Below are 22,756 nucleotides of genomic sequence, written 5' to 3'. Positions count from 1 at the left end.
GGTAATATTTTAAAATATAATAAATTCACCTGCTTATCTTACGCTGTCGATGCTTCTGTGTTAAAAATAAAGCACATTTTGTGAAGAAAACAGAAGCCTCACACCTTGCTGGTGAAGATGTTAAAATAATGCAGCAGCTTTTGAACACAGTTTGGCAGCTCCTCAAAAAGTTAAATGTGAAGTTACCATACGACCTAGAAATTCCACTATCTGACCTTCATATCTATATAATCAAATCCCATAAGGATTATTTACTTAACTTAAAAACACTCTCTTTATTTTGTAAGTCCAGCATGGCAAAAATATCATGTGCCGAAACGGTCTGTGCCTCCGTTTACTCTTGTTTCTAAAGCAGTAAAAATTATAAAACGCCCTTTGGATAAGCCAGACCTTCAAAAGAAGAGAGTTCTCCTTATCATTAGACTGAGAATAGGGGTGTCAATATAGGCAAGATGCTTGATTTGCCGACTGTGAAAAGATACTGAGTCAGGCTGTTGATAGGTCAGCTCCACCTCTCAATTCTGACCCGCCTCATGGCTCCCTTCCTTGTGGGTGTTCAGACCCTGGCAAGAGCGCCAGGGGGCTCCAGTTTCCTCTATAAAAACTTCAAACACTGACACCTCCTCTTCTAAGTTTACAGCATTCTCCTGGGAATTAATTACACAGAGTTGTTGTGATAAACCTTATATTATTTCATTTCTCATGTGTTTATAAGATGACCTCCCAACTAAAGTTGACAGTTTTTGAGGTAAGAACTAAGTATTATATCACTTTGTTAATATCACAGCATGGAACACAGTGCCCTATATATCTGGTATATAACATAAAAAGTGTATTTTTATTAATATTAAATACATTATGTAAAAGTTGTCTTGATATTCTTACCAATAGTAGCAATTTGCAATAGAATATACTAAAAATTCAGTCTCTGGGAAAAAAAGAAGTTGGAGAGAAATAAGAGATAAGGGAACTAGCATCTGTGGATGGCATACAGTGTGTCACCGGTTTTTCATACATTATCAGGTTTAATCATTAATTAATCAAGAATCACTTGGAAATGTGACTTCAAGAAATATGAAACTGAGCTGTCACTAGACCCATTTTCAGGTATTATGTGATATACAAAAACAGTATTTCTAAGAGAAACGGAGTTGTATTGTAATGCAAAAAGGACTGGAAGATAAGGATGATGACAGTGTATTAAAACAGCACATAACGTTCACTGTGCAATTTCTAAATGCCAAGCAAGGGCTGAACATTTTACATCTGTTACCTCTATTCTAATCTCAACTCTAGAACTTTCTCTCTACACAAATAAGTGTTTTCAGTTTTCTGAACCTTGGTTTCCTCGTTTGTAAAATAGAAATGATGCTTAAATAACCTATCTCACGTGGCTGTTGTGGGGCTTGAGTAAGAAAAGGACCACAAAGTTACAAAATAGCACTGAAAAATCTATTGAGCGTTGTGCAAATTCAATTGACAGCCTTTTTTAAAAAATTTCAAAGCAATTACTTCAGAAGCAGAGGACTTTCCGATATTTCGTTAGAGGTGCCCTTCACACCAACTCAAACTCCATCAATGCGTGGTGTGCACAGGATTGTGCCAATATAACTCCCTGTGAATCATTCCAGGCAGCCATGCATACCTATCACCTCCAACAATATAAACAAGCTGAGCTTGAAATATTTCTGGAATCCAATTAAAAAAAAAAAGTTTCAACATCTAATAACACTAATCCAGATTTCTTGCCAAATGTACTCTTAATATTGTCATACCAGAGAAATAAAATGCAATATATTATGATGAACCTGAATTTCCTTGATTTTTGTTCTCCATCTCAACTCACCTGATTTTACTAAGATATCAAACAAACCTAAGTTTTTACAATAAATATTACATGAATGTTAACCATACTTAACTGACAGGGAAAAATCTTTACTTTTACTAAGGGAGTTCTTATTCCAGTAATTGCATCTTTTTCAGATAGAAAAGATACAAGAACATAAATAACTTAACAAAAGCAAAGTTAAGAAGAAAATGTAACGTGGCACTCAGCCCCGGTATTTCAGTAGGCATACATGCCTGAGATGTATTTACATGATGGCTCCAAATAATTTAAATTTAAGAGTTACCCAACCACGTGGCCAGCACATTTTACCTAACACTAAAAACATGCTATGATACTAAAACCAAGCTTCCTGTTCTACAAGTATCATTTATCTAATAGCATTTCCACCAATTGTTTGAAAGCTTACACATTCAAAAATCTTGCAAATAACTCTACTACATTTTTTCGGAAAAAACTATTTGAATCCAAAAATTGTTTTTTATTCAACCTTTTACTAGCCATTTCTTTACAATCATCAAACATTAAACACAGGGCTCTATAGATCAGTCATTTGTTTTCCAGCAGATGGCCTCTTGTAATAGCTGCGTTCATCTAACACCAAACATCCTCTACAGCCCACAGTCCTACACAATTGTGGATTCTTCTTCTTTATGTTCTTATCAATATAATTTTTGAAAATACATTAAGTAATATAAAATGAAAATAATGTTATTTGCATTGCAGCTCTGGGGGGAAAAAAGCAGAAATACAGAATTAATCATAACAAAATTTCCTAAAACAAAATTTATACATCCAATAATATGCATTATAATAGCAATTTACCAACTATGAAACCCAAATGAACTGCTGCTATGTATTCAATTATATTTTATGAAAATTCAAATATGTGTATAAATAATATAGACAATATGATGATATCTATTATTAATGTACTTTCAGGAATAATGAAAACGATACTTTCAATTTGCACACCCATGGATCAAAACCTAGGGTGTCACACGTTATTCAGGAAAAAGTCTTCAGTGAGAGAATCTCTTAAAACATTAGCATTTGTGATAATTGATCCCCTTAGTTAGGAAAATGAACTGCTGTGCCTTTCTGCATATTTAGAATAAAAGTGAGTTGGGGGAGGAGTCCAAGACGTAGAGCAGTAGGGGGCTTTTATTTCATCCGGTCCCAGGAATTCAGCAAGATAGCTATTAAATCATTCCAAACACCTGCGAACTCAACGAGAGATGAGAGATCGAAGAAAGGAATAACTGCAACTCTACAAATAGAAAAGCTGTCACGTTCTGCAAGGTAGGAGGTGTGCAGAGAAGTGAATCCGAGGGATATATGGGAAAATAAACTGCAGGCGGAGGGAGCCTCCCTCAGCCAGCTACCGAAAAGTGATAGACCGGCAGAGCGCAAAAATGAGAACTTTAAGACGTCTGCTCTGGAGAGGAACGTTCCTGCCTGAAAGGTGATCAGGAGGGAAAGAGAGGCAGAATCCATTGCTCTAGGAGCAGGGGCCCAACAAGTGGCAGAACCAGGGAAAGCCCCTTTCTCCCTTGGGAGGTGTGGCACCGCAGGACTCTGCAGGGTTTGGAGACTCGAAAGGGGGTAGTGTACCTGCGATAGAAATGCTCAGTCACAGGTAGGTGAGCACAGAGCGCAGCTGCCGACTATGGAGACAGGAGTGATTGACTGTTTTTCCCTGAGGGTGCACTTAAGGAGTGGGGCCCCCAGCTTTTAGCTCCTCCGGGGCCAGACATTGGGAAGCCACCGTTTTCACTCTCAACCTTGAACTGCCCAGAAAGCCTTCAGGGAACAAAAGCCACATAGAGCAATCCTGACCCACTAACTTAGCCTGGCCCCTGGCAAGGGCGGTGCAATCCTGCTGGGGGCGGGGCCGCAATACACGTGAGAATCAAAGCAACGGCCCCACCCCCAAGAAGATCAGCAAGAACTGGCTAAGGCCAAGTTAACCCATTAGACATAACTGTAAAACTCCTGCGCTAGGAGAAAATAGTATATAGAATTCATGGGTTTTTTTCCCCCACGATTCTTTAGTCTTTCCATTTTGTTTTCTCTTTCCCTTTTCAACCAATTTCTTATTTTATCAACTCTTTTTTTAAGTCTTTTTTAATTTTCATTTTTACAGTTACATTCTATCCTATTCAGTTTTATTTTTGCGTGTACGTAAATTTTTATTTCTTTACAATTTTAGGATGCAGTTTCTTGTAACAGACCAAAATACACCAAGAATCTAGTGTATGGCTCTATTCTCTTCGTTTGATCATATTCATTTTTTTCTTCTTCTTTTTTTTGATTAAAGTCTTTTTTAATTTTCATCTTTACAATTACATTCTATCCTTTCAATGTATTTAATTTTTTTTATATATATAAATTTTTATTTTTTTACAATTTGGGGCTGTAGTTTCTTCTAACAAACAGACCAAAATACACCCTGGATATAGTGTATGGCTCTGTTCTGTTCGCCTGTCTGTTTATATTCCTTTTTTTTTCCTATTTTTTTTTTGTCATTTAATTTTCATTTTTACAGTTACATTCTGTCCTTTCATTNATCTACACTTTCAATGCTATCCCGATCAAAATACCGAGGACATTTTTCAAAGAACTGGAACAAATAGTCCTTAAATTTGTATGGAACCAGAAAAGGCCCCGAATCTCCAAGGAACTGTTGAAAAGGAAAAACAAAGCTGGGGGCATCACAATGCCGGATTTCGAGCTGTACTACAAAGCTGTGATCACAAAGACAGCATGGTACTGGCACAAAAACAGACACATCGACCAATGGAACAGAATAGAGAACCCAGAAATGGACCCTCGGCTCTTTGGGCAACTAATCTTTGATAAAGCAGGAAAAAACATCCGGTGGAAAAAAGACAGTCTCTTCAATAAATGGTGCTGGGAAAATTGGACAGCTACATGCAAAAGAATGAAACTTGACCACTCTCTCACACCATACACAAAAATAAACTCCAAATGGATGAAAGACCTCAATGTGAGACAGGAATCCATCAAAATTCTAGAGGAGAACATAGGCAACAACTTCTATGACATCGGCCAGAGCAACCTTTTTCACGACACATCTCCAAAGGCAAGAGAAATAAAAGATAAAATGAACTTATGGGACTTTATCAGGATAAAGAGCTTCTGCACAGCCAAGGAAACAGTCAAAAAAACTAAGAGACAGCCCACGGAATGGGAGAATATATTTGCAAAGGACACCACAGATAAAGGACTGGTATCCAAGATCTACAAAGAACTTCTCAAACTCAATACACGAGAAACAAATAAACAAATCATAAAATGGGCAGAAGATATGAACAGACACTTTTCCAATGAAGACATACAAATGGCTAACAGACACATGAAAAAATGTTCAAAATCATTAGCCATCAGGGAAATTCAAATCAAAACCACACTGAGATACCACCTTACGCCAGTTAGAATGGCAAAGATAGACAAGGCAAGAAACAACAATTGTTGGAGAGGATGTGGAGAAAGGGGATCCCTCCTACATTGTTGGTGGGAATGCAAGTTGGTACAGCCACTCTGGAAAACAGTGTGGAGGTCCCTTAAAAAGTTAAAAATTGAACTACCCTATGACCCAGCCATTGCACTACTGGGTGTTTACCCCAAAGATACAGACGTAGTAAAGAGAAGGGCCATATGCACCCCAATGTTCATAGCTGCATTGTCCACAATAGCCAAATCATGGAAGGAGCCGAGATGCCCTTCAACAGATGACTGGATTAAGAAGTTGTGGTCCATATATACAATGGAATATTACTCAGCTATCAGAAAGAACGAGTTCTCAACATTTGCTGCAACATGGATGGCACTGGAGGAGATAATGCTAAGTGAAATAAGTCAAGCAGAGAAAGACAATTATCATATGGTTTCTCTCATCTATGGAACATAAGAACTAGGAAGATCGGTAGGGGAAGAAAGGGATAAAGAAAGGGGGGGTAATCAGAAGGGGGAATGAAGCATGAGAGACTATGGACTATGAGAAACAAACTGAGGGCTTCAGAGGGGAGGGGGGTGGGGGAATGGTATAGGCTGGTGATGGGTAGTAAGGAGGACACATATTGCATGGTGCACTTGGTGTTATTGAACTTTACATCAAAAACCAGGGATGGGGCGCCTGGGTAGTGCAGTCATTAGGCGTCTGCCTTCGGCTCAGGGCTTGATCCCAGCGTTCCAGGATCGAGTCCCACATCGGGCTCCTCCACTGGGAGCCTGCTTCTTCCTCTCCCACTCCCCCTGCTTGTGTTCCCCCTCTCGCTGGCTGTCTATCTCTGTCAAATAAATTTAAAAAATACATAAAAAACCAGGGATGTACTGTATGGTGACTAACATAATATAATAAAAAACATTAAAAAAAAAAAACCAAGTTCCATCAATACACTGTCTGCAAGAGATTCATTTTAGACCCAAAGAGACCTCCAGATTGAGAGTGAGGGGGGTGGAAAACCATTTATCATGCTACTGGACATCAAAAGAAAGCTGGGGTAGCAATCCTTATATCAGACAAATTAGATTTTAAACCAAAGACTGTAATAAAAGATAAGAAAGGACACTGTATCATAATTAAAGTGTCTATCCAACAAGAAGATGTAGCAATTGTGAATATGTATCCCCCTAACATGGGAGCAGCCAATTATATAAGCCAATTAATAACAAAATCAAAGAAAGACATCAATAATAANAAGATAAGAAAGGACACTGTATCATAATTAAAGTGTCTATCCAACAAGAAGATGTAGCAATTGTGAATATGTATCCCCCTAACATGGGAGCAGCCAATTATATAAGCCAATTAATAACAAAATCAAAGAAAGACATCAATAATAATACAACAATAGTAGAGGACTTTAACACCCCACTCACCCTTGGGTGGTTCAACATCCACAAATCAATAAATGTGATACACTACATTAATAGCCAGAGGAATATTGAAAAAGAAAACCAAAACTGGTGGTGATTCCAGACTTCAAACTCTATTACAAAGCTATAATCATCAATACAGTATGGTACTGACACAAAAACAGACACATAGATCAATGGAACAGAATACAGAACCCAGAAATGGACCCTCAGCTCAATGGTCCACTAATCTTTGACAAAACAGGAAAGAATATCCAATGGATAAAAGACAGTCTCTTCAACAAACGGTATTGGGAAAATTGGACAGACACATGCAGAAGAGTGAAACTGGACCATTTCCTATACCATACACAAAAATAGACTCAAAATGGATGAAAAACCTAAATGTAAGACAGGAATCCAACAAAATCCTAGAAGAGCACACAGGCAGCAACCTCTTCAACCTCGGCCGCAGCAACTTCTGGCTAGACATGTCTCCAAAGGCACGGGAAACAGAGGTAAAAATGAACTACTGGGACTTCACCAAGATAAAAAGCTTTTGTACAGCAAAGGAAACAGTCGACCAAAAGACAACAGACAGAATGGGAGAAGATACTTGCAAATGTCTTGTCAGATAAAGGGCTAGTATCCAAAATCTATCAAGAACTTATCAAACTCAACACCCAAAGAAGAAATAATCCAATCAAGAAATGGGCAGAAGACATAAACTGACATTTCTCCAAACACGACATCCAAATGGCCAACAGACATATGAAAAAATGCTCAACATCACTCGGCATCAGGGAAATACAAATCAAAACCACAATGAGATACCACCTCACACCAGTCAGAATGGCTAAAATTAACAAGTCAGGAAACAACAGATGTTGGCAAGGATGCAGAGAAAGGGGAACCCTCTTACACTGTTGGTGGGGATGCAAGCTGGTGCAGCCACTCTGGAAAACAGTATGGAGGTTCTTCAAAGCCTTGAAAATAGAGCTACCCTATGAGCCAGCAATTGCACTAGTAGGTATTTACTTCAAAGATATAAATGTAGTGATCCGAAGGGGCATGTGCACCCCAATGTCCACAATAGCCAAACTATGGAAAGAGCCCAGATGTCCATCGACAGATGAATGGATAAAGAAGATGTGGTGTATACACACACGCACACGCACACACACACACACACACAATGGAATACTACTCAGCCATCAAAAAATGAAATCTTGTCATTTGCAACAATGTGGATGGAACTGAAGGGTATTATGCTAAGCAAAATAAGTCAATCAGAGAAAGACAATTATCATATGATCTCATTCATATGTGGAATTTAAGAAACAGAGGATAAGGGAAGGGAGGAAAAAATAAAATGATGAAATCAGAGAGGGAGACAAACCATAAGAGACTCTTAATCATAGGACACAAACTGAGGGTACACTGTGGGGAGGGAGGTGGGGGGATGGGGTAACTGGATGATGGACATTAAGGAGGGCACGTGATGCAATGAGCACTGGGTGTTATATAAGACTAATGAATCACTGACCTCTACCTCTGAAACTAATAATACATTATATGTTAATTAATTGAATTAAATTTTAAAAAAGGAAAAAGAAAAAAGGAATAAAAGTAAATTCATAACACTGATAGAATAGTTTGAAATCAGGAAGTGTGGTACCTTTGGTTTTGTTCTTTTTTCTCAGGACTGCTTTGGCTAATGTGGTCTTTTGTGTTTCCATACAAATTTTAGGATTGTTTCTTCTATTTCTGTGAAGAATTCCTTTGGTATTTTGATGCACTGAATGGCTTTTGAGTGGTACAGCCATTTTAACAATATGAAATCTTCCAGTCCATGAACACAGGATGTCTTTCCATTTGTTTGTATCTTCGATTTCTTTGAGCAAAGTATTACAGTTTTCATTGTACAGATCTTTCACTGCTTTGGTAAACTTTATTCCTAAGTTGTTTTGTTTTTTGTGAATGGGACAGTTTTACTTCTTTTTCCAATATTTCATTATTTCTGTTAGTTGACTTTTTAACCTGCCACTTTACTGAAATCATTGACTAATCCCAACAGTTTTTTGATTGGCTCTTTAAAGTTTTCTATATATAAGGTCTTATCAGCAAGCCACAGTCATAACAGTATGATACTGGCACAAAAATAGACACACAGACCAATGGAACAGAATAAAGAGCCCAGAATTAAATCCCAGTATATAGGGTCAACTAATATTGGACAAGAGAGCCAAAAACACCTAATGGGTAAAAGATATTCTCTTCAAATGGTGCTGGGAAAACAGGAGGAACACATGCACAACAATAAAATTGGACCCCTGAGTCACACAACCCACAAAATTAACTGAAGATGGATCAAACACTTAAATATAACACCTGATATCAAAAAACTCCTAGAAGATAGGAAAGAAGCTCATTGATACTTAGCAATGATCTTTTGTCAAAAGCACAAACAGCAAAAGCAAAAATCAACAAATAAGACTACATCAAACTCAAAAGCCTCTGCACAGCAAAAGAAACTAACAAAATGAAAAGGCAGCCTACCAAATGGGAAACAATTTTTGCAAATCATATATCAGATAATGGGTTAAGATGCAAAATACATTAAGAACTAACACAACTTCATAATGAAAAAGCAACCCCATTTTTTAAATGGGGAAGAGAACTAAATAGACATTTTTCCAAGAGGACATCAAAATGGTCAACAAGAACATGAGCAGATGCTCAACATCACTAATAATCAGGGAAATGCAAATAAAAACCACACTGAGATATCACCTCACACCTGCTGGAAGGGCTATCATCAAGAAGACAAGAGACAACAGGTGCTGGCGAGAATGTGAGAATGTAGATTAGTCCAACCACTATGGAAAACAATATGGAGGTCACTCAAAAACTTGAAAATACACCTACCATACATTCCAGCAACTCCACTTCTGGGAATATACTCAAAGGAAATGAAAACAGGAATTCGATGAGATATATGTACCCCCATGTATAGTACCACAGCACTACTCACAATAGTCATAATATGAAAACAACCAAATGCCTACCACCAGGTAGGATAAAAAAGATGTGGTATATACACACAATGAAATATTATTCAGCCATGAGAAAAGAGGATATCCTATCATTTGCAAAAACATAGATGGACCTCGAGCACATTATGCTAAATGGGATAAGCCAGACAAAGAGATGTACTAAATGTATCACTTGAACATGCTAAAAAACAAAAAAACAGAAAGTAAAATGGTAGTTACCAGGCGATGGAGGATTGGAATGAGGGGGTTAAATTGATGTTGTTTAAGGGTACAAACTTTTATGAGTACTAAAACAGCCATGGAGATTAAATGCACAGTTTATTGAATACAGACAATAATGTTGTACTATAAGTATGCAATGTGGTAGATATCGTTGCAATGGCAACCATATTGTAATATATAAGTGTATCAAAATAATACAATGTACACCTTAAATTTACACAGTGTCACATGTTAAATGTATCCAATTAAAAAAACTGATAGGAAATGAAGGAAGTTGGAAGAGTCACACTCCCTGATTTCAAGACTTACCAAAAACCTACAAAAATCAAATCAGTAAAGTATTAATGGACACATAAATAAATGGAATGTTATTGAGTTGAGAAGTCAGAAATAGACTTACACAAATACAGCAAACTGATTTTGACAAAGTACAAAGACAATTCAATAGAGAAAGGATAATCTTTGAACAAATAGTGCTGGATTAACTGAATATCCATACAAAAAAAATGGACATCAACCCATACCTCACATCTTCACAAAAATTTACTGAAAATGAATCATAGACCTATTTGTAAAATCTAAAACTACAAAACATATAAAAGAAAAAATAGGAAATCTTGGTGATCTTGCAGTAAGCGACGAGTTCTTAGATACAGCACTAAAAGCATAACCCATAAAAGAAAAATAATTGATAAGATGGACTTTATAAAAATGTAAAACATTTGCTCTGCAAAAGTACTTTTAAGTAAATGGGAGAAAATACCTGCAAATAACCTGACAAATGGCTTCTGTTCAGAATATATAAACAACTCTCAAAATTCAGCTACAGGGAAACAAGAAATCCAATTAAAAAGTAGGCAAAAGATATGAACAGATAATTTACCCAAGAATATACACAGATGGCAAATAAGCACATGAAAAAAACATTCAAAGTTATTATTCATTAGGGAAAATGGAAATTAAAACCACAACCACTCCTCACCTACTAGAATATCTAAAAAGGAAAAAAAATTATGAAACCACATACTGGCACAGATGCAGAGCAGTTGGAACTCCCTTACATTGCTAGTGGGAACTCAAAATGGTATAGCCCCTGGGGAAAACAGTTTCATAGTTTTTTTAAATCACATAACCGTTTATATAACATATAGATATGTACTTACTACATAACCCAGAAATCACACACTACGTATTTATCCAAGAGAAACGAAAATTTATGAACATACAACAACCTATCCATGATAGGTTTATTAGTCAGAATTGCTAGAAAATAGAAACAACCCAAAGACCCATCAGCAAGTATAAACAAACAGTGGTACATCCATACAGTGGAATATAACTCAGCCGTAAAAATGAGTGAACTACTGATACATGCAACGACATGAATAATTTCCAAACATATTTTGCTAAGCGAAAAAAAGTCAGACCCAAAAGTCTACATACTGTATGACTCCATTTATATGACATCTGGAAAAGGCAAAACTTTAGGGTTACCCAACAAACTTGTGGTTCTTATACTTGGTCAGTTGTTTTTGTTTTGTTTTGTTTTCACAAAGGGACCAAGGCTATTCAATGAGGAAAGTAAAGTCGTGAACAATGATGTGGGAACAATAAATAGAGGCGGAAAATGAACCTCAGCTTCTACCCAACATTAAATACAAAAATTAATTTGAGATGGATCATAGACCCCATCATAAAAGCTAAAACTTTAAAACTTCTAGAAGAAACAGTAGATTATCTGCACAACTTTGGAGTACAGAAACACTGCTTACCACATAAAAATAAATACTCAAAAAGGATTTATAGGATGGACTTCCTCAACATCTTAAAACTTGTGATCATCAAAAGAAATATAATGACATGAAAAGACAAGTGAGATATTGGAACTTGCGATGCACATGTATAAGAAAGGATTTAAATCCAGAATATCTAAAGAACTCTTACAAATCAATAACAAAAGCACAAACAATCCCAATATTTTAATGGGCAAATACCTGAAGAGACATTTCACAAGAGAAGATATATGAATGACCAATAAGAACATGAAAAGTGCTGAACATTATCAATCACCAAGAAAATATGAATTACAACCACAATGGAAAACCTTTTTAAAACAACTAGAATGGCTAAAATTTTAAAGACTGACAATACCAAATGTTGCAGAGGATGAAGAACAATAGAAACTTTCATATATTGGTGGTGGAAATATAAAATGATACAACCATTTTGGAAAAAACTTCGATACTTTTTTTTTACAAATATACACCTATCTTGTGACCTAGCAACTGAACTCTTAACCAAGAGAAATGAAAACCCTATGTCAACAAAATACTTCTACAATAGTATTTGTTGCAGTTTTATTTACAACAGCCAAAAACTGGAAACAACTGAAATATCCATCAACACACAATCTATCAAATTGTGGTGTCATTATAAAATAGAATACTACTTGACCATAAAAAAGAATGAATTACTAACATACACAACAACATGGATGAGAATCAAAAAAAATATGTTGAGTGAAATAAGCCAACCACCAAACACTACGTACTGAATGATTCCATTGAGAGGAAACTCAAGAGCAAGTGAAAGTAATCTATGATGATAGGATCAGAACACTGGTTGCCCATTGAGTGGAAACTGGAAGAGGGAACAGAAGAATTCTCTGGGGTAATGAAATACTTTAAGTTTAAAGTGGGATATGGTTACATGGGTCTTTGCATTGATCAAAACATCAAACTGTACACTTAAGATCTGTTCACTTCACTGTATGTCAATGCTACCTCTAAATAAAATATAATAAATTGGTTACGTCTTTTACTTCAGTAGTAGAAAATGCAGACCATATCACATGGCACCATGCAACACCGAACACATGGATACTTTTAGAGAGTATTAATTCATTTAAATTCATAGAGGAAGGCATAAATTCACATAGGGCCCTTATTTTGGGAAAGCAGAATGGTGTTATTTTAAGCAATCTGAAACTGTTTATTCACAAACAAAAATAATATGGTTTCTTTTTTTTAATTAAACATGCCAATATAAGTATGAACCAATATAAGTATGGACCAAGTAAAGAGGTTAAATACTGAGTCAGGTTTCTAAGCATCTTATCTTGGGAGCACATGAACTATTATTAAAGTCAATACCAAAAAAAAGTATACACTATCATGTTATTCCTGATTGGGCAGGGATGACAGTTAACAATGTTAATTATGATGACAACAATTTGTATAGGAAAAAATATAGTCATGTTAACTATGATAACTTCTGTTCTCAATCAAATCCAACATGGAAGACATGACACATCCTACAGTCAATTATTTGGCTATGGGGTCTACAACTATAACTCACGTTCTTATACAGTGTTAGGAGGTATAACAAAGTTCAACCCCAAATGAATTAAAGTGATGGTTCACATAGGAACCCCTACAAACGGAATAAACTGACTAACAGGGTATCACACTTAACTGATAACATTTTACCAAATCTCTTAACCTTTATTTTGAAAATAAATAAAGGAAATACAATTTTAGCATTTAATTGATCAGTGCGGTCTAGGATGTTTTAACCAGAAACCTATCTACTTCCCAACTTAAGTATAAGACAATCCTTAACACGCATGCAGGCTCACACGCACACGTGCATACCCATTTGTGAGTATATGTGTGTGTTTGCATGATTACATGCATGTGCGCCTAACAAGTTCTGTGTGGTTCTCAAAAAGTTCTAAACTGATTTGGCATTGGTACTCAAAGAATACACTCGAAACAGCAAAAGACTGAGCAGCCTATTGTTAAGGCTCCTTGCAGAAGCAGCGTACCTGTGCCCTCCTCTGCACCTCCAAGAGGAGCTCCGAGTACTGCAGCTCCAGCTCCTTCTTTTGTTTGTGCCAGCAGCTCTCCTGGGCTTTGATCTGCTCAGCCACTTTGTTAAAGGTGTCTTCCTGGGTCTGCTGCAGTTCTCTCATCGTATCAGACTTGTTTTTACAGATGTACTCCAGGTGACTTATCTAAATGGGGACACACAACAGAGAATGAGCTATGCTCTCAAAACACGCCTTCGTAGCACCTCCCCAAACACCATCCAAAATCTTCTACTATGTTTCATCCCTTACATTCACATAAAATTTTTAAGTTAAAATGAAAAAAAAAAAAGAAATAGAAATTGGTAGGACAAATGATATTTTAGGAAAAAATGGTGTCATTTGTACATATGTGCTTAGATGACAAATCATTTTTCTCTTTCTAATAAAGTTACTCATTCTATAATGAAAAAATTAAGAAGAATATTTTTACTTCTAGAACCAAAGCTCAAGCTATTCATGTATCTCAACAGGAAATGAAGTATTTCAATGAGATTTATAAATCTACATTTTACATATAATAAAACAATGCTACAACCATTTTTTATTTCACGTTCAAAACACTGGAAAGAAAATCATCATCTAACGTGTACGACAATTAATGATGTTTTGAAACTATGAAAAACTATTAAAACATAATGCCATCTCAGAGGGTTCAAACATGTACTCATTTTAATTATCAGTAATTTTCAAACCCATTATACACACATTCACAATCATGAACAGCATCTGTGCTTCTCACAATTTATTCCCTCATTTCCTTTATCCTACTTCTCAGTGCCTAAGGTTCTGTTTGCCAATCGAACCAAGGTAAAATGTTCTCACTGTAAAATTGGGCCAAGATGCTGTTTCATTAGTTCAACAGACTGGAGAGAAAAAAAAAAAAAAAAACTTAGGTAACAGTTTTTTTCTTCATGTCGCATAAAAGCAAATGCCATGGCAACTAAGATCTGGAAACCAGACCACATAATACAGTCCTGACCAGTTCAATAGAGCCAGGATGAGAATCAGTATCTTTAATGGTGGAATACATTGGTCTGCTAAGCCATTTTAATTTTCCATAACCAAAAGAGGGATTGTAGTTTGTTGGTTTTTTCTTTTCTTAAGACTGAATTGCTGGGCTGGTGAAGTCCACTGTTTTCTGCTACCATGTATACTTTGAACACACTACAGCACTGAATGGGGTTCATTAATACACAGTTTGTCATAATTCAAAAAATACCATAAACATAACTTTAAATTTTTAAGTGCTTTTAAAGTAACACCTCGTTATTTCCTGGGCAAAAATTTTAAGATCATGTTTTGGAATAACTGTATCTTGTTTCTATTTTATGCTAACATAAAGAGTTGGTTTATTAATGTAAATGACTAAGTTCTTTGAATTGCTTCATCAGTAAGATTAATTTATTTTCTTTTAATTAGGTCCCTGTGGCTAATACTGGCTAGTAGTATTAGCATGTCCTGCACAGTGTGTGGAGCTTAGAGACTTCATACAGACTTCAGTCACATTTACATGCCCACAGCAATGGCATCAAACTGAGTTGTAGACAAGCCATAATTAATGGTATTGAATTATTAACATCCAAATTCTTTTTGAAATAAGATGAATGTCAGCCCCTCTTAATGATACTGTGATGCGGACAAATGTCACTGAATTTAATAGAGGTATCTGGTGCCTGAGGACAGTTACCTTCTCATTAGCCCTGGTGAGGTCTGCGATCAGGGCATCAACATTCTCCTGCAAGACTGCACAAAGCTCGGTCCAAGAGAATTTATCCAGCATGCCTTCTGGTTGTTTCATGAGCACACAGCCTGCTATCAAGTGCTGATACAAGGTATGAAGAAAGGTTAGCTTCTCCTTTGAGGAAAAAAAAAGAAAAGAAAAGAAATTAATTCCAATATATCAACACTGTAAGAAGTAAAATACATACTACATGTGGGGAAGAATCTGTTTCAAAAACTTGGAATTAAAATACCCAAGTCTCATGAAATACCCTGTCGTTTTGGGGGGCTTCTTTTACATTCAAAAGCATCAGATAAAAATTTGGAATTGCTTAAACTTGGTATTCAAAACCAAAATCTGCAGTCTAGAAGCCAGAAGACCAGGGTTCTGACCCCAGCTCTGCTCCTCCCGAGGATGTGACCCAAGTGCCTGTGTAGGCATTGCCTTTCTCGGCCCTGACGTGACATATCTGCACTAATTGTTTCTAAGCCCTTTTGACCAGATGTCAGGACAGTAGTTCTATAATTTCATATTTATATTCTCCAAAAAGATGTTATTTAAGTCAGAAAACCAATATAGAGAGAAGAGTGTTACTCAACTCCCTTAAAGACAAAGTTACACCAATATCTGTGCTTTACATGTACACAATTACTCAACTTTCTTCCTCCTCCAGAGATTCCAGTTTGCTTACCACTTATAGGAAATCTATCCCCAGCCCCTTAGGCAAAGCAGACAGTGATATGAAAGATATGGAAGAGGGGCTCATTTGTTTTCCCCATAAGTTCATATAGTATTTGGCACATTGGGCATTTAGAGGTGTTTAAATATTATAAAGCAACAGGCAAAAAGAAACGGGCACAGCTGCCCAAGACATAGTTTCAAAACTGTCCAATCAGAAATATGTAATAAAAAGTTCTTTAAAATTATGTTGCCATGGGGCGCCTGGGTGGCACAGCGGTTAAGCGTCTGCCTTCGGCTCAGGGCGTGAACCCGGCATTATGGGATCGAGCCCCACATCAGGCTCCTCTGCTATGAGCCTGCTTCTTCCTCTCCCACTCCCCCTGCTTGTGTTCCCTCTCTCGCTGGCTGTCTCTATCTCTGTCGAATGAATAAATAAAATCTTTAAAAAAAAAAAAATTATGTTGCCATTGTAGTAACTAAACCATCCACTGTTTAACAACCCAGAAACACTATGCCATAGAATTCAGTAAAAAGCTGATCCCATCTTGAACACACACAAAGAGTTTATTTACTGAAATGCCAAATGGCTCTCTTTATAAGGTGTTTCACCTACAACGTGCCCAAGAATGGAACTCAAGACGAGGTCAGTGTAGAGCTACAAAAGAGTATTTTATGTAGATAAAATAAGTCCCTCCAAATTTTTTTTAATAGACCAGCGAGAAAAGAAAACTTTTACAAGGAGAAAATTTGAGGCGGAAAAAAAAGAAATGCTAATCTTCTAGATAAGAAAAACTGTATATAGCATATGTAAAGGTTGTATAATTATAAATTATGGGGAAATTTTTCATACATATACTTTAATATATATATATTAAAACGTGTATATTTAATTCTATCTGCCACCTTATCTTTTTCCAAACAATAAGTTAAAACCAAAAAATTTCAATATGTAGCTACAACCACAAACTTGAGTTAGGATAGCAGAAGAATCCTCATAAATATGTTATGCCTTTTTCTTCTTTAAGCAATTAAAGATGTCTTTTGCATTTTCAACTGCGTCGAGATGTTTAAAAATCTTATTAAATACAACTAACCAAATGTAACACTCAGGCACTAAAAGTCTTCGCCCGCCACATTTTGCCAAGTGATTGAGTTCATCCTAAAGGATAATTCATTGTGTCGCCATTATGTCCTTTTTGCTTGGGCTGTGATAAACCATGCATGATAATCATCCATTTGGCGTGAAAAGAGAATGTCAAGATCCAAAATCAATTCACACATGTTGAACCCAACCACAATGCTGTAGACATGCTGACTTTACAATACAGGCAGGCTTCTAGTTTCCTTTCCTTTAATCATTATCTGATGTGTAGAACAATTCCAGCCCCTTCATGTGGACACAGTTTAAATCCCAGACTGTAAGAAGAGTGGAAAGAATGTTTCCTTTTTACTCTCTTGGCATTCATGTTCATATTTGTTGGAGTAATGAACTCAATATGTAGGACGACTCAGATAAACCAGTTCCACGCTAGCTAAGCTAGCTCCATATTCCATGGGTCGAAGAATATATAAGATAACAATTCCATTCACACAGGCTCATACAAAATATAAAAGTTTTGTCGTAATATTTTAAGAACTCGTTAATAAATAAAATGAATAGGCAACTCTCAAGGGTATCTAAATAATGTTTCAATATTGTGGGACTTGTTTTTTCCTAAATTTCGGTTAATATCCTACAATTATAAAGAGTAAGGAGGCTGTCTATTAAAGGAGATATTATTCCTGTTTTGCAAATAAACTAAAATGTGGGGATATTAAGCTGCGTGGCTTGTCCATGTTCACAGTTTGTAAACAGGAGTACCATAAGCCAAGTCCAGTTCTTTTGATTACAAAAAGCATATTCTTTCCACCATGTTCAGCTACTAAACTACAGAAATAAAAAATAATTTTGTCACCAGCAAATAGGCAAACCTTGAAAGGAATGTTGGGAGCCTAAGTGCTTGGGATATGATGTTCTAAATAGAAAGATGAAGCGACACAAGTGACAGAGGGGTTAAACTCCATTACTTCTCCCCAAAATAGGATGACATGAGAGTAATGGAGTGACCGATTTTGCGGCTGGCATGAATATTTCAAGAGTCAGCTCAGAATGGTTTTTTGAATTAAACCAAATCGGAGTAAAAACAGCCACTTGATGTATGTAAATTTAGAAAACTGAGATTAGTGAAGGCCTTTCCTGCCAGGTGTCCTGTCTCAGGTAATACCTCGGTATCCTTCTGGAAAGCCTGGGCAAGCTTCTGCAGTTCGCTCTCTGATTGGGCTGCTCGAGCCTTTTCTTTCTCCCAACAGTGCAGCACATTTTGTAGTTCCACTTTCAAAGAGCTTATGAGAGCCTCTCTGTCTGCACATTTAGTGCGTAAATGACTTAACTCTTTACTGACATCGGCCAGTTTATCCTGAAGGTCCTGTCAGAGATGCAAAATAGAGAGACTGCATGAAGGCCAGCCAATAAAGGGGCCGAGGATGCAAACACAAAATACATAATGAAGACCTCCAGAGCTTTACCATAAAAGAATCACAAGCGCAAGTATTTGGCTACAATGCTAAACATTACAGTAATTTATTGAATAATTTTTCTAAGTGTACCATTTTAGATCAAAAGTTAGAAAAAACCGTTAAGCTTTAACACTGAAACGTAAAATGTTCATAAGATAGCTAATTCCAAAAAGCTCTTTGAAAAGTTTTCCTTTCAATTCTTTATTTAAAAAAAATAGCTTAGTAGCTCAAAAAATTTTTCGTAACATGTAAATAACATTTTGAAATGAAATCTTTTACATTTAATATAAGGACATTTACTTCCCAATGACATCCAAATACTAATAGAAATCTCAAGTGTGTGACATAAAATCCTGAACTCTTTCTTCTTCAACCTTACTCACAAATTCTACTGAAGTATGGCCGTGACAAACTCAACATGAACCAACACAAAAAACTTCCAACTCTGAGACTCGCCTCGGTATAATTTTGCAAACATGTAGTACATAAAAGCAGTGCAGAAAATAAAATAAACTCTTGTCTTGGACCTGAGCCAGGTGCAGTCTCAGCCCATTACTAGGCATGATGCTCTAAAAACAATTGCTCCACCCTAAAATGATGAAAAATGACTTCAAATACTGATGTGCTTATGTAAAATATGTTGAATACATATCTGAGGCTGGGCATTAAATCTTAAATCATTTTCTGAATCGATGGTATTATAATTAAATCAGGAAAATACATCTTTCCTTTAACCAAAATAATGTCCAACCGAGTTTTTTTTTAATGAAAAATACATTCTTATTACTTTGATCAACAATAAAAAATCAAAATTGTATCCAAAGGTACTTAATAAAAAATAGGGTGATGCATTTTCAGATATCTCTGAAGTATTCCCTAGATAATCATATTTGTTTCATAATACAAAAGGAAAAAAGTTATTCTGAGTCATAATACCTTTATATTTTTAGTGTGAGATTCTATCTTCTGTTTGGTAGAATCAAGTTCGTTCGATGCCTTTTCCTTAGCATCATTCATGCTGTTTAGCTGATGAAAGAAAATGTAAGTTACTTTTTTTTTTATGTTTTTCAAGGGTGAGTAATTCAAAAGCTGATCTTTAAATGTTTTTTAGGCAATTACTTAAACACCTATATTCCAGTAGTGATTAAGAGTCTTGAAAAATTATTTCTTTGGGTTAACTATGTCATTTCTGTCCCAAGCTCACGTGGCTAAAAAGAAAAAGCATTCAAGCTTAAAATGTCAGTGATGTTACTGTGCTTTTACTAGATGGCTGGATAAAGGATTTCATTCTTACTGTAAACAAATACAACTTTATTCTTAAAATCCTACTGGACCAAAATGCCAAAAGCAGTGGCGTCTATAAGGAAAGAAAAAAGCAGAGAGCAGAAGACTCTTCTTTCTATGCATCATGAGGGCATTCGGTGGTCTCTCACTCCAATGACAACGTCAGGGTCGGTCACATGCAGTCCTACTGGGAAGGCTTGTGGCAGGTCATCAGTTGGTCCTGCTCCGCTTGTGATTTATTTTCTTTGACAGTTCATTCTTCTTTCTGTCAGACTGCTCTTTTTGCTTTCTTTGCAGCCACCCCCTTGGTCTCCCCACTGCTGTCTCTGGCACTGGTTCACAACAAAGCACATTACTAAGCCAAAGCCTGCTGAGTCGACTTTTCAACTGCGCTAAGGATCATGTGACATTCATCCTCCCAAATAACAATTCGCTGTGGGGAATATGTTCCTAGTTACCCCGCAGCTTCCAGACCCAGGCCTCAGAAGAGTTTCATCAACTACTAACAATACAGGTTGCCTTGCCTCACTCGGAAAGACTTAGCAGTATCTGTTCTTTATAGAAATTTAATTATTTCAGTGGTCACTTTCTTTTTGCCTTTTGAACAATTACGGAGAGTAATAAGAAGACTCATTTTCCCTTCTTTGTTGACCGTGGTAAACTAAAGTAAAATAAACCTCTTCTGAAATGGGAAATAAATGATTTCGTAGCCTTGAATTATTTGAAAGAAACAAATAAACAAAAGGATAGACACTAAATTCCATGCTATGTGGCTTGTCTTTGGTTTGAACAATCTGTTGGTTATTTTGCCAACTAATTGTATTTCATGTAATTATTTCATACTCTCTAGTTCGACAAGAGGCAACTAAACAAACTTTTCCATTTTTTAAGCATAAATTCATAAAATATTTTAATACCCAAGAAAATTATCAACCCACACATTAAACAAGACAAATGAGATGAAAAATAGAAGCATGGGCTTTTTTAATCAGCAAACCAAAAACTGCCAAACATCAAACAGATATTTGTTTTTGAAAACTTGTAACAACAGTCCTTTAGAGAATGAGAACTAACCTCTCTCTTGTTTTGTTAAGACTTCCATAATTTGTAGAAACCTTAATCTAAAATCTTGACAAAAACCTAAATTTCCACTACCTATTCCTAATTTCCTATAAACTCATTAACATATAAATAGAATACATATTAACTTAGATGACTTGTGCCGTCTTTTATTAAATTAAAATAGATAAATTTTGAAGGCCAAGAAGTGACAGAGTCTTTGTAACTTTGAAAATAATAGTCTGACTTTGGAGTTACAGAAACCTAAGTGAGACACGACTTTAGGCCACACTTAAAGAAAGAACAGTGACAGACAATTTATTATTTTTTCTATCTGTGAAGCTGTCAATTCAACATTCCCAATCTTTCTGACCTTTGTAACAAGCCCGGAACCACAGTGCTGCAGGCCGAAGGCTTTAAGTGTGGAGCCAAACAGTGCAAGTGTTACCTCATTAGATGCATCTTCCAGCTTGTTCTGGTAATCTGTCAAGGTACGCCTCAAAGTCTCAAGGACAACAGAGAAGCTGGGAGGTTTATCTTTGTCCTTGTGGATGCCTAGAGAAAAATGTAAGATGAAAATATATCCTAAAGTCACAAAGAGACAAAAGCTAAGCAAACAGTAACAGAGATATTACAATTAGATAGAGCTGAAAAGATATTATGAAACGTTGAGTAGAGTCTTATTCTCCAAAGTATACTGCTGTATAGCCAAGTATTAATAGCCTTTCTAAACAAGTGATCAAATTAAGTTCATAATGTATCAAGTTCAAATTTATGGCTACTTCCTACCTTACCAAGGCCCACACTGTAGTTAGTACTGGGCTCTTTTTTTTTTCCCTATCTCCTAAATAACTAAACTATTTGTACACACCTGTTATCCAACAATTAAATGAACAGTCTATATACTAACATTGTTTTGGGAAGTTACATACACTTACTTTGGTCCTTGTGTTTCTGATCAGTCAGGCCTATTTTGCTTAAATAATAATTTCTGAACCCAAGAGCACATAATTTTCTGTTATGCTTGGAAATACTCTTCAATCCTTAAAATACTCAAGTTACAATGTGAAATAAATAATAAAAACACTATTATCTACACAGGCCCACATCATGTTTCAATTAAAACCCTTAAAACTGATACTTATTATAAAAATATGAGTATTTCCATATTATGCCCTCAAACTATTTTAATTTAGTTGGGCCATAAGTTGGTTGAGCTAATCAAGGTCACATGGTCAAATGTAGTTCAAAAGATTAATCCAAAATCATCAAAAGTTTAGTTTTAAAAACCACTTTAAATTGATTGTTCACTGTACTTCTCTTTTACTGTTAAAAGCAAGTAGCAAATGTTAAGATATTCTATTAAAAATATTTCTCTTTTCCTATTATAATTTCTCCCCAGCATATTTCCATTTCAATAGACAGGAAACATATTTTTAGCAAGGATGATTTCAAAAAGAAGCATTCATAATATATGTTTTATAATCCATTGATTCATTCATTCAAATACTTTACTGAATTCCTACTACGTACTAATCCAAGGCACTAGGTACATGGAGGTGAATAATATTGGTGTAGTC

The 22,756-nt window shown here is 36.0% G+C and overlaps 1 protein-coding gene across 8 annotated transcripts in view; it reads right to left on the bottom strand.

The window, feature by feature from the left end:
• Positions 1 to 22,756, bottom strand: part of CCDC171 (coiled-coil domain containing 171) — a 303,540-nt gene that overhangs the window by 172,389 nt on the left and 108,395 nt on the right. For 6 of the 8 annotated variants that reach the window (XM_034663934.1, XM_034663935.1, XM_034663937.1 and 3 more), the window contains 5 exons: positions 21,625 to 21,731; positions 19,770 to 19,859; positions 18,542 to 18,742; positions 15,564 to 15,731; positions 13,832 to 14,020 (listed from right to left, as the gene is read on the bottom strand). In XM_034663934.1, the coding sequence (XP_034519825.1) occupies positions 13,832 to 14,020; positions 15,564 to 15,731; positions 18,542 to 18,742; positions 19,770 to 19,859; positions 21,625 to 21,731 (755 nt within the window). The remainder of the gene's footprint in view (positions 1 to 13,831; positions 14,021 to 15,563; positions 15,732 to 18,541; positions 18,743 to 19,769; positions 19,860 to 21,624; positions 21,732 to 22,756) is intronic. The other 2 variants (XM_034663938.1, XM_034663939.1) reach the window with 2 other exon arrangements.

The sequence above is a fragment of the Ailuropoda melanoleuca genome, chromosome 7 (genome assembly GCF_002007445.2).
Source record: "Ailuropoda melanoleuca isolate Jingjing chromosome 7, ASM200744v2, whole genome shotgun sequence".
NCBI lineage: Eukaryota > Metazoa > Chordata > Mammalia > Carnivora > Ursidae > Ailuropoda > Ailuropoda melanoleuca.
The sequence above is the reverse complement of the archived record's forward strand: the minus strand, read 5'-3'. Positions and strand labels throughout refer to the sequence as shown.